Below are 15,139 nucleotides of genomic sequence, written 5' to 3'. Positions count from 1 at the left end.
AGCATAGCCTCAAAATATAACACACATGGGTTACAAGCCACATAATGAAGTCTTTAAGACATTAGTCTTCACAAAACTTTTAATAATTTTACCACTAATATGTATAAAACACTGAAGCCATTGAATGGGAGTACACAGTAACATGTTAATTGTCAATTATTTAGCACTGAACTTTATCAATGAAACTCTTTAACAACACTGAGTTGCTCGTTACACTTTAGATTTACACATTTGATTACACTAAAATGCGCTGATAATTAAATTCAAACACAAAATTCTCACACGGTGAGAGGAAATATCAACGTAGTTAATCAACGTGACAAAACGTCGAGAAGCCAAGAATAGACAAAGGCGTGAGAAAGAGTTGAAGACAGATAGATGAGCCTGGAAACAAGGCTTGCGGTGCTGAGACTCCTGGGAATGCTGAGGAGTATTGCTCAGGCTTGTGTCTCTGTCATGTGTTATAAAGAGTCATTCTGCTTCGCAACAGCTTAAAATTTTATGGTGATCTGGCATGTGAATCATGCTGTCTGAGGTGCATCATTTCCCTTCAAGACATAAATGTATTAAAGCCTTAGTCTTGCTGACCTGATTGTATTTTTCTGAGTCATAAATGGATACAGTGTCCTGTCAAACAAACAGCCAGTTTTAATTTTAAAGGAGTACCCTGAATAAAACACGACTTGACCTGTCCCTTAAATTTGAGAAAAAAGGTGCCATTTACAATAATGTTCTTACAATGGAAGTCAATGGATTAACTGAATCTTAGAGTTTAATATGAAGCCCATATTGTTATTAAAGCACTTGCATAAATTATATAGTTTAAAAGTTAATTATTTGATCTGTAAAGTGTTCAGTTCATCTTTGTGAGTGGATCTTAATTTCTGTGGATGGAGTTTGCATCTTGTAAACTTTAGCAACTTTGCTTCATTTTCAACTTTGTGAGAAACTCAGTCAACCTATCCAAAATAGAAAAATCTTCAGACAAAGTAGTCTTCTGATCTTTGTATATCTGTGGAGGAAATCCCAGTGGAAAACACTCTTTTGCAGTTTGGAGAAAATTGCTCTATAAAGTCGTCTCAAGCTGGTCTTCCGTTAGGGACTGCCAGGAAACCTGAGATTCATTTTTACTATTGTGCAGCATAAACTTCTGTATTCTCTTTAAACTCCCCGTGAGCATTATCTGCTTTGTTCTGTTGACAAAAATGAACGCTCATTTCTTTTTCCCTTTCTGGGAGTTTATATACCAGCAGACTCAGGTTGGAGCGCTACTTCATATTAGCATTTCAATGGGATTTATAGGCTTGTAAAATCCTAATTGATTGTGTTTGTGAGTGGTAAACAACAGTACAAACGACTAGGAAGACAAAAGGCTTGATGTTCAAATGAGATGTTCTGCTATAAAAAGAAGATACAATCAGAACAAAGAAAAATGCAAATCTGGAGATGAAAGATAAGATGCTGTGTAAAAAAAGGTGCTTTTCTCAAGACTGAGCCCTAAATCCAAAAATGGTCACTGCGGATGTTTTCAAGCATCTACTCGACTTCTGTTTCCCATATACAACAGCTCTAATGTTACTGCTACTGGAAGGGGTTGAGTTTTAACTTGTTGTAGATGGGTAGTTGCCTGCTGTCCCTTGAATAAAAGTTGTCCAATGTGGTAGTACAGTGGTACAAAGATAGTATCAAGTGGTAATACCATGGTAATTTAATATATACTATGGTACTGGATGTTTTTACTGAAAATATTTGGTCAATTACTCCTCTGTGGAGCACAAAAAAGAGATGAACATGTTTTGTCTGTACTATGAAAGTCAAAGGGGTCCAAAAGTTGTTTTAGAGCTCTTTCATTGTATGAACACAAGCAGAAACAAAGAAAGTCATAAAGGTTTGCAATGACATGATGGTGAGTAAATAATAACAGAAGGTATATTTTTACATATTGTTATGCATTGTAACATACAGTATAAGAAAAAAATGCATAGAGAACTGGATAATGTCCTGGCAGAAAATTACTTTTTCTGTCAATTTTATAGGCATTTCCTTCAACCCTAAAACACAACAAATTCAAAATACAGGTAAAATACCTGAGAAAAATCTATGTAGTTTTTTATTTCACACTAACAAAGTGCATTTGTGTCATATTTTTAAGTTTCTTATACTGTGGCCACATTAGCAATATTTCATAGAAATTTAGCGGGCAAACATAATACGTTTTCAATTGTCAGTAGTGTAAAGATGTAAAAAGTACAGCTCACACAGATGTCACTTTCAAACAAGTCAGCTTTCAGGTTGGTCAGCGCTGCAAATTAATGTGATCAACTTGAACATGAGCGAAATTGGGGCGTTTTCATCCTCGCACAAAATTGCCAAATGTGCAGATTCCTGTTGAAATGGGTGGATTTTGGCTGTGAAGATACATCGAGCAACAGTAAATGCTGACCATACCAGTGTAGCCTATGTTTAAATGTTGGAATGAATTGTTGGAGTAATGAATTGTCCATCTTTTTGGCAGTATACTGTGTGGACAGCGCTGTGGGTGGCCTGGAATGTCTTTATTATCTGCTTCTACCTGGATGTTGGAGGTCTATCAAAGGTAAGAGAGATTCCCAGCTAAAGTTACATGGGGTGAGCTGTCAGTGTTTAACAGTCTGAGGCATTTTAATGACCCTGTTTCATAGCTAAATGGGGCCATTTATTATGTTTTAACAGACTGCCTAAAACCTTATTTAGAAGTGCCAGAGCTTTGTGTCTTACACTTAGGTTTGCATTGAACACACCAGAAACTGGCACATAAAACAACAGGGCTTCTTTGTAAAGGAAATGAGTTCAGATGAAAGCCTTTTGGAAAGGTTATAGCGGCAGTTGTGTTATCCCCAACTCATCCCATGATACACTTCTGTCTACATGTCCTGACAGGTCATGGACTCAAACACTCAGCCCCTAGTGTGTTAGCACAGTGAGAAACAAGCTCGCTGTATAATTTACACATTTTCCTCTCTCTGTGTGTGCTTGTTTATGACTCCAGCTTGGCCAGTTTCCTGGACTCAGATTTCTTGTTCCCACAATGAAAAGCTCTTATCCGCTTTCAGAAGGTGGAGTGAAATTGCACAAATACATCTTAAAGTTTGCATGCAAATGCATGAGGAGTAAATCTGGTACATGTGTAATGAGCTGCTGTTCTTTCAAAATTAACCTTTTACACAATTGTCGCAGCTGCATGGGACAAATGACTCATTTTATCCCAGGACAAAGGAAATATTTGTCCAAAAAACATCCAAACTCATACAGAATTCATACTTAGGAAATAATGGGTTTGGATGACCATGATTTTTTATCAAGCAGAACATGTTTCTGGATCAACATACAGTACTCTTTTATTTTATTTTTTTTCGTGGAAATAATCAATCAGATTTCAGGAGTTAAGTTAGGACTAAGTTTGGGGTCTGAACATAATTTAATGTCCCTCTAATTTTAAGAAATGCTAATAGCTGTGGTTGGGAATAGGGTTAGGATGATGTTTTGTTTGACAGGAATGTTGTTCCAGGTCCAACAATAGAGGTTAATTACATCCTCCTCAGTAAAATGACAGTCACTATTGGAGTGTGTAAGAATGTTCTGCATACTTGCTTAGAGGATGTTTCTTTACCACTTTTGCTTCAAAATCCAGTGGAGAAGCAACAGTATCAAAATTCTTAATTCAGCAAGGAAGCGTTAAATTGATCAAAAGTGATCATAAAGACATTTGCAATGTTACAGAAGATTTCTGTTTCAGATAAATGCTCTTATTTTAATTTATTTTAAATTGAATTGACTAAAAGAAATGTTAAAATGTTTTCTGAAGGATCATGCGGCATTAAAGACTGGAGTAATGATGCTGAAAATTCAGCTTTGCATTACAGATTACATATATATATTCATATAGAAAAGAGTTGTTTTGAATTGCAGTAATATTTTACAATATTGCTGTTTTCACTGTAATTATGATCAAATAACTGCAACCTTGATGAACCGAAAAGACTTCTTTCAAAAACATAAAAAACTCTTTACCAAATCAACAGTAAAAAACAGTAGTTAATTTATTTGTTTCTTATATATCTTACTTTGAAAAATCTCAACAGGTTTTTTCTTATAGTTTGAGTGCTTGGTTTCTTAGTGTCTCTTGAATTTCAATGGCTTCAATGTCTTAGCAGCCAGTAATTTATCCCACAACACATAATTCGTTCAGCACAATCCACGCTTATATTTGTATCAGCTGTATTGATTCATGTATTTATTTGAATCTTTTTAGTTTTGTTCTTTGCTCAAAAGAGAGTTGTGTAATTGGACTCATGACCTTGGATGTTAACAACAAAAGATATGGGAAGCATTTTCTGCTCTTATTTATTCATTTATTGTATGTTTATGTGCTCAGTCACATTTTATCCTACCTTGATTTTTGTGGGTGTTTTTTTGTGTCTTTCATCCTCTTCTTCCTCTGTCTCACACAGTCACGCTCCGTCAATCCCTCCCTTTTCTTTATTGTGCTGTCACAGGTGGGACACCCTTCCCCCAAAACCCCCCTCACCTCTATAAAGTCAATACATGAATATTCATGAGCTCACTCAGACAGATCTGCTGTCCAGAAGCAGAGATTTTGTGCATTGATTCTTTCTTTTCTGTCTCTGTGTGTTTATATGTGTGAGTGTTTTCTCTATTAGCCGCTTGTCCTCCTGCTGTCCATATGTAGCAGTGAGGGAGCGATGTGTGTCCATCTGTTGGGTTAATGCCTGGGTCCGACCCTCTGCCACCTGCTCCCCATTATTCAGCCTTTTTCATGCAACCCCTGCATTAACACGGCCCACAACTATTCTCAATGAAACACCTTAAAATATGACTGGCTCACTGCTGTCTCTGCTGTTATACAGCAAATGACACACCATATGATAATATTATGCTGCACTGAGGACCCCCTACTGTAAGACTGATTATGATTAGACTGTGATGAGAAGAATGAGTCTGAATGAAACAGTCTGACATTAGATATGTATCTGTCTCTCTGTCTGTCTGTCTCTCTGTCTCTCTGTCTCACAGTGTTTATCAAATCTGTCTGTTTGTCCATCAATGTGTTTGCCATGTGTGTCTGTCTGTCTTGCAGTGTGCTTATAATCTCTGTCTATCTGTCCGTCAGTGTGTTTATAATGTCTGTCTCTCTCGCTCTCACAGTGCTTTATCATGTTTTTCTGTCTGTCTCAGTGTGTTTATCATGTCTATCTATCTGTCTGTCCGTGTTAATCATGTGTGTCTGTCTGTATTGCAGTTTCTATCATGTGGTTCTCATTATGATAGTGATAAATGGTCTCTGTCAATGTCTTGTTTATCATGTCTGTGTGTCTCTCATTGTCTGTCTGTCTTGTAGTATTTATTATGTCTGTCTGCCTTACAGTGTTTATCTTATCTGTTTGTTTGTTTATCTGTCTGTCTCACAATGTTTATCATGTCTTGTCTCGTAGTGTTTCTGTTTCTCTTTATTTTATCTGTCTGTCTCGCAGTGTTTGTCTGTCTCTAGTGTTTATGTCTGTCTGTCTCATGTTGTGTTTATCATGTTTGTCTGTCTTACAGTGTTTATCATGTTTGTCTGTTTCACAGTGTTTATCATGTCTGTCTGTCTGTCTCCCAGTGTTTATCATGTCTGTCTGTCTCCCAGTGTTTATCATGTCTGTCTGTCTGTCTGTCTCCCAGTGTTTATCATGTCTGTCTGTTTTACAGTGTTTATTGTGTCTATTTCAGTGTTTATCATGTCTGTCTGTCTCCCAGTGTTTATCATGTCTGTCTGTCTGTCTGTCTCCCAGTGTTTATCATGTCTGTCTGTTTTACAGTGTTTATTGTGTCTATTTCAGTGTTTATCATGTCTGTCTGTCTCCCAGTGTTTATCATGTCTGTCTGTCTCCCAGTGTTTATCATGTCTGTCTGTCTGTCTCCCAGTGTTTATCATGTCTGTCTGTTTTACAGTGTTTATCATGTTTGTCTGTTTCACAGTGTTTATCATGTCTGTCTGTCTGTCTCCCAGTGTTTATCATGTCTGTCTGTCTCCCAGTGTTTATCATGTCTGTCTGTCTGTCTGTCTCCCAGTGTTTATCATGTCTGTCTGTTTTACAGTGTTTATTGTGTCTATTTCAGTGTTTATCATGTCTGTCTGTCTCCCAGTGTTTATCATGTCTGTCTGTCTGTCTGTCTCCCAGTGTTTATCATGTCTGTCTGTTTTACAGTGTTTATTGTGTCTATTTCAGTGTTTATCATGTCTGTCTGTCTCCCAGTGTTTATCATGTCTGTCTGTTTCGCAGTGTTTATCATGTCTGTCTGTCTCTCTCCCAGTGCTTATCATGTCTGTCTGTTTCGCAGTGTTTATCATGTCTGTCTGTCTCTCTCCCAGTGCTTATCATGTCTGTCTGTTTCGCAGTGTTTATCATGTCTGTCTGTCTGTCTCCCAGTGTTTATCATGTCTGTCTGTCTCCCAGTGTTTATCATGTCTGTCTGTCTGTCTGTCTCCCAGTGTTTATCATGTCTGTCTGTCTGTCTCCCAGTGTTTATCATGTCTGTCTGTTTCGCAGTGTTTATCATGTCTGTCTGTCTCTCTCCCAGTGCTTATCATGTCTGTCTGTTTCGCAGTGTTTATCATGTCTGTCTGTCTGTCTCCCAGTGTTTATCATGTCTGTCTGTCTCCCAGTGTTTATCATGTCTGTCTGTCTGTCTGTCTGTCTCCCAGTGTTTATCATGTCTGTCTGTTTTACAGTGTTTATTGTGTCTATTTCAGTGTTTATCATGTCTGTCTGTCTCCCAGTGTTTATCATGTCTGTCTGTTTCGCAGTGTTTATCATGTCTGTCTGTCTCTCTCCCAGTGCTTATCATGTCTGTCTGTTTCGCAGTGTTTATCATGTCTGTCTGTCTGTCTCCCAGTGTTTATCATGTCTGTCTGTCTGTCTCCCAGTGTTTATCATGTCTGTCTGTCTCCCAGTGTTTATCATGTCTGTCTGTCTGTCTGTCTGTCTGTCTCCCAGTGTTTATCATGTCTGTCTGTTTTACAGTGTTTATTGTGTCTATTTCAGTGTTTATCATGTCTGTCTGTCTCCCAGTGTTTATCATGTCTGTCTGTCTCCCAGTGTTTATCATGTCTGTCTGTCTCTCTCCCAGTGTTTATCATGTCTGTCTGTCTCCCAGTGTTTATCATGTCTGTCTGTCTCTCTCCCAGTGCTTATCATGTCTGTCTGTTTCGCAGTGTTTATCATGTCTGTCTGTCTGTCTGTCTGTCTGTCTCCCAGTGTTTATCATGTTTGTCTGTTTCACAGTGTTTATCATGTCTGTCTGTCTGTCTCCCAGTGTTTATCATGTCTGTCTGTTTTACAGTGTTTATTGTGTCTATTTCAGTGTTTATCATGTCTGTCTGTCTGTCTGTCTCCCAGTGTTTATCATGTCTTTCTGTCTTCCAGTGTTTATCTTGTCTGTCTGGCTTGCATTATTTATCATGTCTGTCAATTCTTAATGCTGCAGTGTGCTGGTATCCATGAAATTCAGGCAAAATATGTGAAATGAAGCAATACATCCATGTTGCTGTTTAACGGATCACACTGTCAATATGATAGTGTCCACCTAGGATATTCAAACACGTGTAAATCAGTATGCGTGAGTCAAACCGGTGCAAATGGATAAATTAAATAAGCAACTCACCTACTTGGATATCATCTCTTTTGGAAACATATGAATCAAATAGTTTTTAGCAGTCAAATTATAAAATGAACCTCCACGCCTGTCAGCGTAAATACATTTCAGTGTTTATGGATTTTAATTACTAATGATCCAGGGGGGAAAGTGACTATTACTAATAATAATAATAATAATAATTTTAGAAGTGTACTGTGCTCATTCTTTGATCTTTAATCTTCTTGTCTTAAAGTATTTTGCTGTCATCAACAAAATTGCACATGAATCTGTTGGCTGTAAGCGCTGCCATGGAAACTAATAATTCAGAAGACTCAAACCGCTCAGAGTTGTCATCTCATATTTACAATAATTCTGACACAACATGAATGTGGAATTAATCTCTCACATTCAGATAATGGAGAACCATATTAACTCTCTGAACATGAGACATGTAGTTTCACTGAAGAGGAAAGGTGTATTAAGTGCTTGGGCACTTTATGAAACACTCTCTCTCTCTCTGTCTGCTTGATTGAGGTGTTTTGGTGGGGTTATCCTCTCATGCATGGCCGCAGGCTGTGGCTGTCAGTCTCACACTGTGGCTGTGATTAAATACGGGACAGTACGGTTGGTATCGACCTCCTCTCTGAACACGCAAACACACACTCTTCTCAGTGACATATAGTGACGCGTATAATGATAATGCCTGCTGATGATGAGGTGGCCAAACGCATCTGTGTCTCCATTAGCCAGAAAGAGGTCAAGGACGAGTTCCTCTCTAATAAGCATAGGAAAGTCCATACGTTTTCATTTTGAGAAGTGTCATTCATCTCATACAGCCTGAGAACTGTGTGGATTGACAGAATCCATTACATCTGATGTACACGTATCCGTGAGCGTATGAGGAACATTTGCAACACAGACGCATAACTCTGAGGTGACACTTGTATTTCACTGCATTTTCACACATGCAGTGTTCAGGTTAAGGACTGTGAGAACAGACACAAACATAATTATTCCCTTTATTTACAGTAATATGTGAATAGGGAGTCAGAAAATTTTATTTTAAATGGAAAGAAATGTTGTAAGATAGTACTGCTGAACAAGCAGTGGCACAAAATGATAATAGGGCTGGGCCATATAGCTAGAAATATTGTCAACACTTATGATAGCATAAGAGCTTATGCTTTAATTCAATAATATATTGTTTTTTAAATTAGTTATATAATTTATTTGATATAATTTATTTTATTTACATAGACCAGTAAAAAAAATCCTATAATAATAATAAATGCATATAAATGTGACCTATTGACATGGTTTTAATGAAACTTAAGTTGCCCGGCCCTAACTGCTAGTAGACAATGTGAGAGATTATAATGTGAGAGATTTAACAATATAATGGAGATAGTGTGTGTATACAATATGTAACGACACAAAACAATGGCTTGTTTGAATAACTAACGCATAACACGCAACAATTTTACCAAATTTGATCAGTTTTCATGTGTAAAATCGGTCATAAATATGACCACAACTTATAAACAATGAATGCATATTGAAAGCGATAGTGTGCTTCCTCCATCTTTTGTATGTATACACGTCCTTCCTCCCTCTCTCATGTTGGACCAGATTCTTTGTCAGCTCCGTGATAAATTATGCATGCATGCTTTACAGCGCGCAGCCTCTCTGTCACTCACTCCCTCATCTTTTGTATTAACATGTGGCTGAGGCTGATGACTGCTCCTCCTGTCTGTCGTTTTAGGACAGCGACCTCTTGACCTTTAACATCTCGGCACATCACTCCTGGTGGAGCGAGCACGGGCCGGGCTGTGTCCGAAGAGAGATCCCCACCAGCGGAAACCGCAGTGCAGATGCACAGTCCTATATATCCATCATGGGCTGCCTGCTGGAGTACCAGTACATTGAAGTCCTGCACAGTGGCTTCCAAATCCTTATCTCTGTAAGTCACTCCAAACACATATACACACACACACACACAAACAAATTATATGCCATGTCATGCAGAAAACCTTCAATAGTCCAAAAATCCTGTTTTTACTCTAGTTTGTGATCTCTACACACTATATTTAGACTTACTATATGTGTATGTCTGCTACATAGCATAACTAAAAGCGTCCCATAACGCACATTTTTTCCAGACACTCTTCCATCCTAATGGTGCTTTTTCATTACTGTAGGAAATCAGTGGCTGTCTCTCTACACTTAACCAGTCCTTTAAAGCCACAGCAGACTAAAGTGTAGCCTGCACACACCGTACATGTGTAAAACGCCCCTGCCTGAATCCTGAAGCCCTGCTGTTGTGCTGAAGTGGCCCCTTGATTTGAGGTCTGGCGCTGCTCCAGTGTTAGTTGGGTAAACTCAGTGGATTATAATCAGCAGGCAGCAAGCAGAAAGACTGTGAGCTCGTTTTCTGAAAAGGGATTTGTTTTATTGACTTAAATGTGCTGTGGACAATGGCCTCCAAAAGTATTTGTAGAATGTAGAATGTCTGAATTAGATACAAAAACCAAAATAATAAATCAAGTGGCATCTGCAAACACCAGTGCAATATATATTATAATATTAGGGCCAAATCGAATAATCGCGATTAATCGCATCCAAAATAAAAGTTTGTGTTTACGAAATGTGTGTGTGTGTGTGTGTTTACTGTGTGTGTGTGTGTGTATATATATATATATATATATATATATATATATATATATATATATATATATATATATATATATATATATATATATATATATATATATATATATATATGTATGTGTATGTATGTATGTATATATAAACACACACATACATATTTATGAATATATTTAAGAAATATTCACATATGTATATTCATATTTATATATGATTAATGTTATATTAATATAAATATATATTACATATATATTTCTTAAATATATAGATGTGTGTGTATTTATATATACATATTAGTATACACAGTACACACACATCATGTAAACACAAACATTTATTTTGGATGCGATTAATCGCTATTAATTGATTTGACAGCCCCACAACAAAACATATAACATAACACATAACATATAACATAACCTAACATAACACCATTTAAAAGGTTGGGGGTCATAAATTTTAAGAAATTAATACTTTTATTCAGCAAGGATGCATTAAATTGATCGAAAGTGACAGTAAAGACTTACAAAAGCGTTATATTTTTACAAAGGTTTTGTAAAAGGTTTGTAAAAACTGGTTCAGTGTAGGTTAGGAGTGCTGGAAGCTTGTTCAGAGTGATGAGTATCTACTCATGCTCAAACAATGAACTGATAACTTCATGGTGAGCGTTGAACAAAGTGGCCTGCAGGAAGTGGGAGCTTAAACACACACACACACTCCAGTCAAGTTCTTACAGGCTTCTTCAATGGGAATGCAGAGATTAGTGAGAGGGATACAGATCTTTATCTCCAGTGCCCAAAGTACTCAGCTTGTGGTCTTTTCACCACAGTTTGAAAATGAAGTACTAAAATGCACAGACAAATGAGAAGATGGCTAAAGGGCCATGTGAATCTCTCAGAGGTTTGAATAAATGAATGAATAAATAAATAAATAAGTGAGAAAAAAGATTTAGCTTGAAGAAATTAAATTAATAAAAAAATAAATAAAGCCCCTTTTTTGCATTATCATTACAGAAGAAAAATTTCTTTATTGAAGAAAAAATACGGTAATGGAATCTTGCATCTTAAATGTGAGCTCTAAATCATTTTTAGTTATTCAGTATATAATTATTATAATTGATATTATAATTAGTATTATGAATTGATGGCCCCTTCTTGACTAAATAATTTTATAATCCTTTGAAAAAAAACAACAACAAAAAACATATATTTACTAATGCCGTCAAACGATTAATCGCGATTAATCGCATCCAAAATAAAAGTTTTGTTTACATAATATATGTATGTGTACTGTGTATATTTATTATGTATATATAAATACACACACATGCGTGTATACATTTCAGAAAAAAAATATTTTCATATATTCATATATTTATGTATAATATAAATGATATGAATATAAATATAGACATGTAAATACATGTAAATATTTTCAAAATATATACTGTATGTGTGTGTATTTATATATACCTTATTAATAAACACTGCACAAACACATTATGTAAAAAAAACTTTGCGATTAATCGCGATTTTGACAGGACTAATATTTACACTAACTATCTAGCTAACTAAATAAATAAATATATTTGGGAGAAATATGGCTTGTGTTAGTGGGCAGCATTGGGAGAGCAAGGTTTGTCACTTGGGACAAATTGTTTTGTTGCGCAGGATTGAGAGGACAAACGTTAGAGCAAGCGAGTGCTTCATAAACATTTCTGAATTTCACCACAGGAGTCACAGGAGGACAGTCAGAGAGTAGAGCAGGACACACACCCGAGATGACAAGTGAATAACTGAAGAGTCATTAGCAAAGCTTCATGTAAATCCCTCCCTCTGTGACAACTATGTGAGAGTACCATCTGCTTTCCTCATTAGTGTAACTCATGAGGGAGCTACCTGTGCAGCCGGAGAACTCATAAACATCGCCCTTCAGATGCGACCCCTTCTTCTGTTTTTCATTCTTCATCATCCTTCTTTCAGGGATTACACTTTTAGCTCTCAATGACTGATTTAGCTTTTTTTACCACTTTGGTCTGCCATGATTACTTTTCTTTAAATATCTGTGCACAAATGCAGTTGTTTATGAGGACTAGTTTGGCATGATTATTATATTATATTATATATTTTTTCTATTTAATTTAAATGTAAAAATTAACAAATGAATGTTCCAAAGTTTAGTAATGGGATTGCAAAATTAAATCAAATGAATATAATATTTTAGTTTGACCTATTATATTTACTTTGACCTGAGGTTGACAGTCAACATCTTATTTCACTCACCATTTTTCAAAGAAGAAAAACAGTACTGCTGTCATAACTATGTGTCTCAGTTTTCACTTTTCTGTACTTTTTTCGTTTATTTTTTTTCAGCATAAGTGGGTGGATGAGTTCATTCCTCTTCCATCTTTGCCTCTTTTTTCTCATCTGACATCTCTTCCTCTCATATTTCAGTTGCTTCTCTCTTCGGTAAAACACTAAAGTCAAGATAAGGCAGTTGCTTCAGACAGAGAAGAATATCTTGTCAGGATGGTATGGGAATTCATCGCTGCCTTTCCCATCATGCTCTCTGCCCCAGGGAGCGACAATAGATGGCTGTAAATTCAAGGAACTTTTCACCCGAAATTCAATCCACACTGAAAATCTACTAGATATCCCTTTTTTGTTGTTGTTGCAAAGTTTAATATTGCATTGAGGCCACAAAGCAGAACAGGTGTGGCATCATTTCAAAAGAAAACTTTCCAAAACTAAGTCACCCCCCCAAACTATTTCTTTGAATTTACATTTAAGAATTTTAATCACTAATACTATTACTAATTACTGCTACTTCTACTAATGCTAATAATAATAAATTATAAATTATTCTCTAGGTATTGGCATGAGATAGGGCTTCAAAATGCAACATTTTTAAATGTTTGAAATATAAAGAAATTCCTGGGTGAATTCCTGCTCATTTTCCTTCACCCAAACACACTTTTAAAAAACAGTCACGTCCAAACTCTGCAGCGTTATCACAAATTCAGCTTGTTTTCCGCCCATCCAGACTGTTGCTGAGTTCACGTCTGAGAACATCATTAAGAAAAGTTTCACTTCAAAGTGTCTCCCTTCGCTCCCTGCGGCTGTTTAATCACTTTTCATGTACACACAAATATAAGTGGATTTTTGATTAGATGTGGCCAGTTGCAAACATCTGGGAGCCGTTTGTTTAGCCGCTCGGCAGCCTTGACAGGTGGAATATTTTTGCCTGGTTTTTAATCTCAGATCATGGTGGGTGTGAAGTGCTGTAAGTGTGTTGCAGCGAGAGCACTTTTGTTAAGTGTTGTTAAGAGTGCTCTGATTCAGATGTGATACGGCTGTGAATTCTGCTTCCAGCGACTGAAGGAGAGAGAGAGAGACATCAGAAGTGCTGTTTACGGAGTGTGTGTGTGTGTTGGACTCATTTCTGTCACAGCAGGGTGACTGGCACATAGACTAATTACCCTTTCAGACATCATGTTCATGTGGTGGGTCAAAGCATTAGGTTTTTGTGATGTGTGTCCGTCTTTCAAACATGTATTCAAAGTTTCTGGGTGTGTATTACTGCAGTTATTCTTATTTTTATTTATTTATTTTTTCTCTCTCTCTGCTTTGGCCAGCTGAAACTAAGGTAGATAACGCTACTTGAGAGCAGATAAAAATTGGAAGTGGAGTTTTTGGACTGATGCTCCAGCTGGTGCTGTCACTTGTAAAGTAGTAGTATACTTTACTTCTAAAGGAGTATTTATTATGGAAATAATTTACATTATATACTAAAGTGTGAACTGATGGTAATATTTTTGGACATTTGAAAATATACACATGAGAAAAAAAAAAAAAATATATATATATATATATGTGTATATATATATATGTGTATATATGTGTGTGTGTAAATTTAAATTAAATGCAATTAGCTGAACTTTATTATTTTTTTTTAAACAATGCAAGTCTTTACTATCACTTTATCAATTTAACTTATCTGCTTTCAAAAAAAACAAACAAATGTTGACCCCAAACTTTTGAACAGTAGTTTATATTGTTACAAAAGACTTCTATTTTGAATAAATGTTGTTTTTAACATTTTATTCATCAAAGAGGCCTGAAAAAATATCATATGTTCTAAAAAAAAAAAAGAAAAATAACACCGCTCAACTGTTTCCAAAATTGATAATAAATCAACATATTCAACTGATTTCTGAAGGATCATGTGACACTGAAGACTGGAGCAATGATGCTGAAAATGTAGCTTTGCATCACAGGAATACATTATATTTTAAAGTATATTAAAATGAAAAACTGTTATTTTAAATTGTAATAATATTTCACAATATTGCAATTTTTACTGTACTTTTCATCAAATAAATGCAGCCTTGATTAGCATAAGAGACTTCTTTAAAGAACACACATTCACATGCATTTCATTATGATAGTTCTGTGTTAGGATTCACTTTTGTCTTTATATGGCATAGAAGTTCTTGCAAACTGAAATTCAGGCCTGTGATGTGATTACATCCTAATATAGATTTTATTTCCAGGGTAACTCAAACTCGAGCATTATTTAGGTGTGTAGTACCAAAGCCCAGATCAGACAGAAGTGCTATATAAGTGTTGGGATGACAGAACCAGGTCGTGTGCATAGAGCCAGCGTTTGATCTGTCAGTCAAACAGACAGAACATCTCTCACTCTCTCAGTCTTTCTGAATCATATAATTGGTCATAAACTTGTAAATAATTCACATCCGTTGCAGTATATACAGCTAAGATTCATCACAAGCAACTTT

The 15,139-nt window shown here is 36.2% G+C and overlaps 1 protein-coding gene across 4 annotated transcripts in view; it reads left to right on the top strand.

Annotated features, from left to right (window-relative positions):
* The window catches only part of LOC306859991 (sodium/potassium-transporting ATPase subunit beta-1-interacting protein 3-like), a 56,606-nt gene that overhangs the window by 21,905 nt on the left and 19,562 nt on the right, over positions 1–15,139 (top strand). For all 4 annotated transcript variants that reach the window (XM_079401482.1, XM_079401480.1, XM_079401479.1 and 1 more), the window contains exons 3-4: positions 2,516–2,596; positions 9,440–9,637. In XM_079401482.1, the coding sequence (XP_079257608.1) occupies positions 2,516–2,596; positions 9,440–9,637 (279 nt within the window). The remainder of the gene's footprint in view (positions 1–2,515; positions 2,597–9,439; positions 9,638–15,139) is intronic.

This window comes from Barbus barbus (genome assembly GCF_936440315.1).
Source record: "Barbus barbus genome assembly, chromosome: 40".
In the NCBI taxonomy this organism is placed as follows: domain Eukaryota; kingdom Metazoa; phylum Chordata; class Actinopteri; order Cypriniformes; family Cyprinidae; genus Barbus; species Barbus barbus.
Note: the sequence above shows the minus strand (reverse complement) of the source record. Positions and strands in the feature narration are given on the sequence as shown.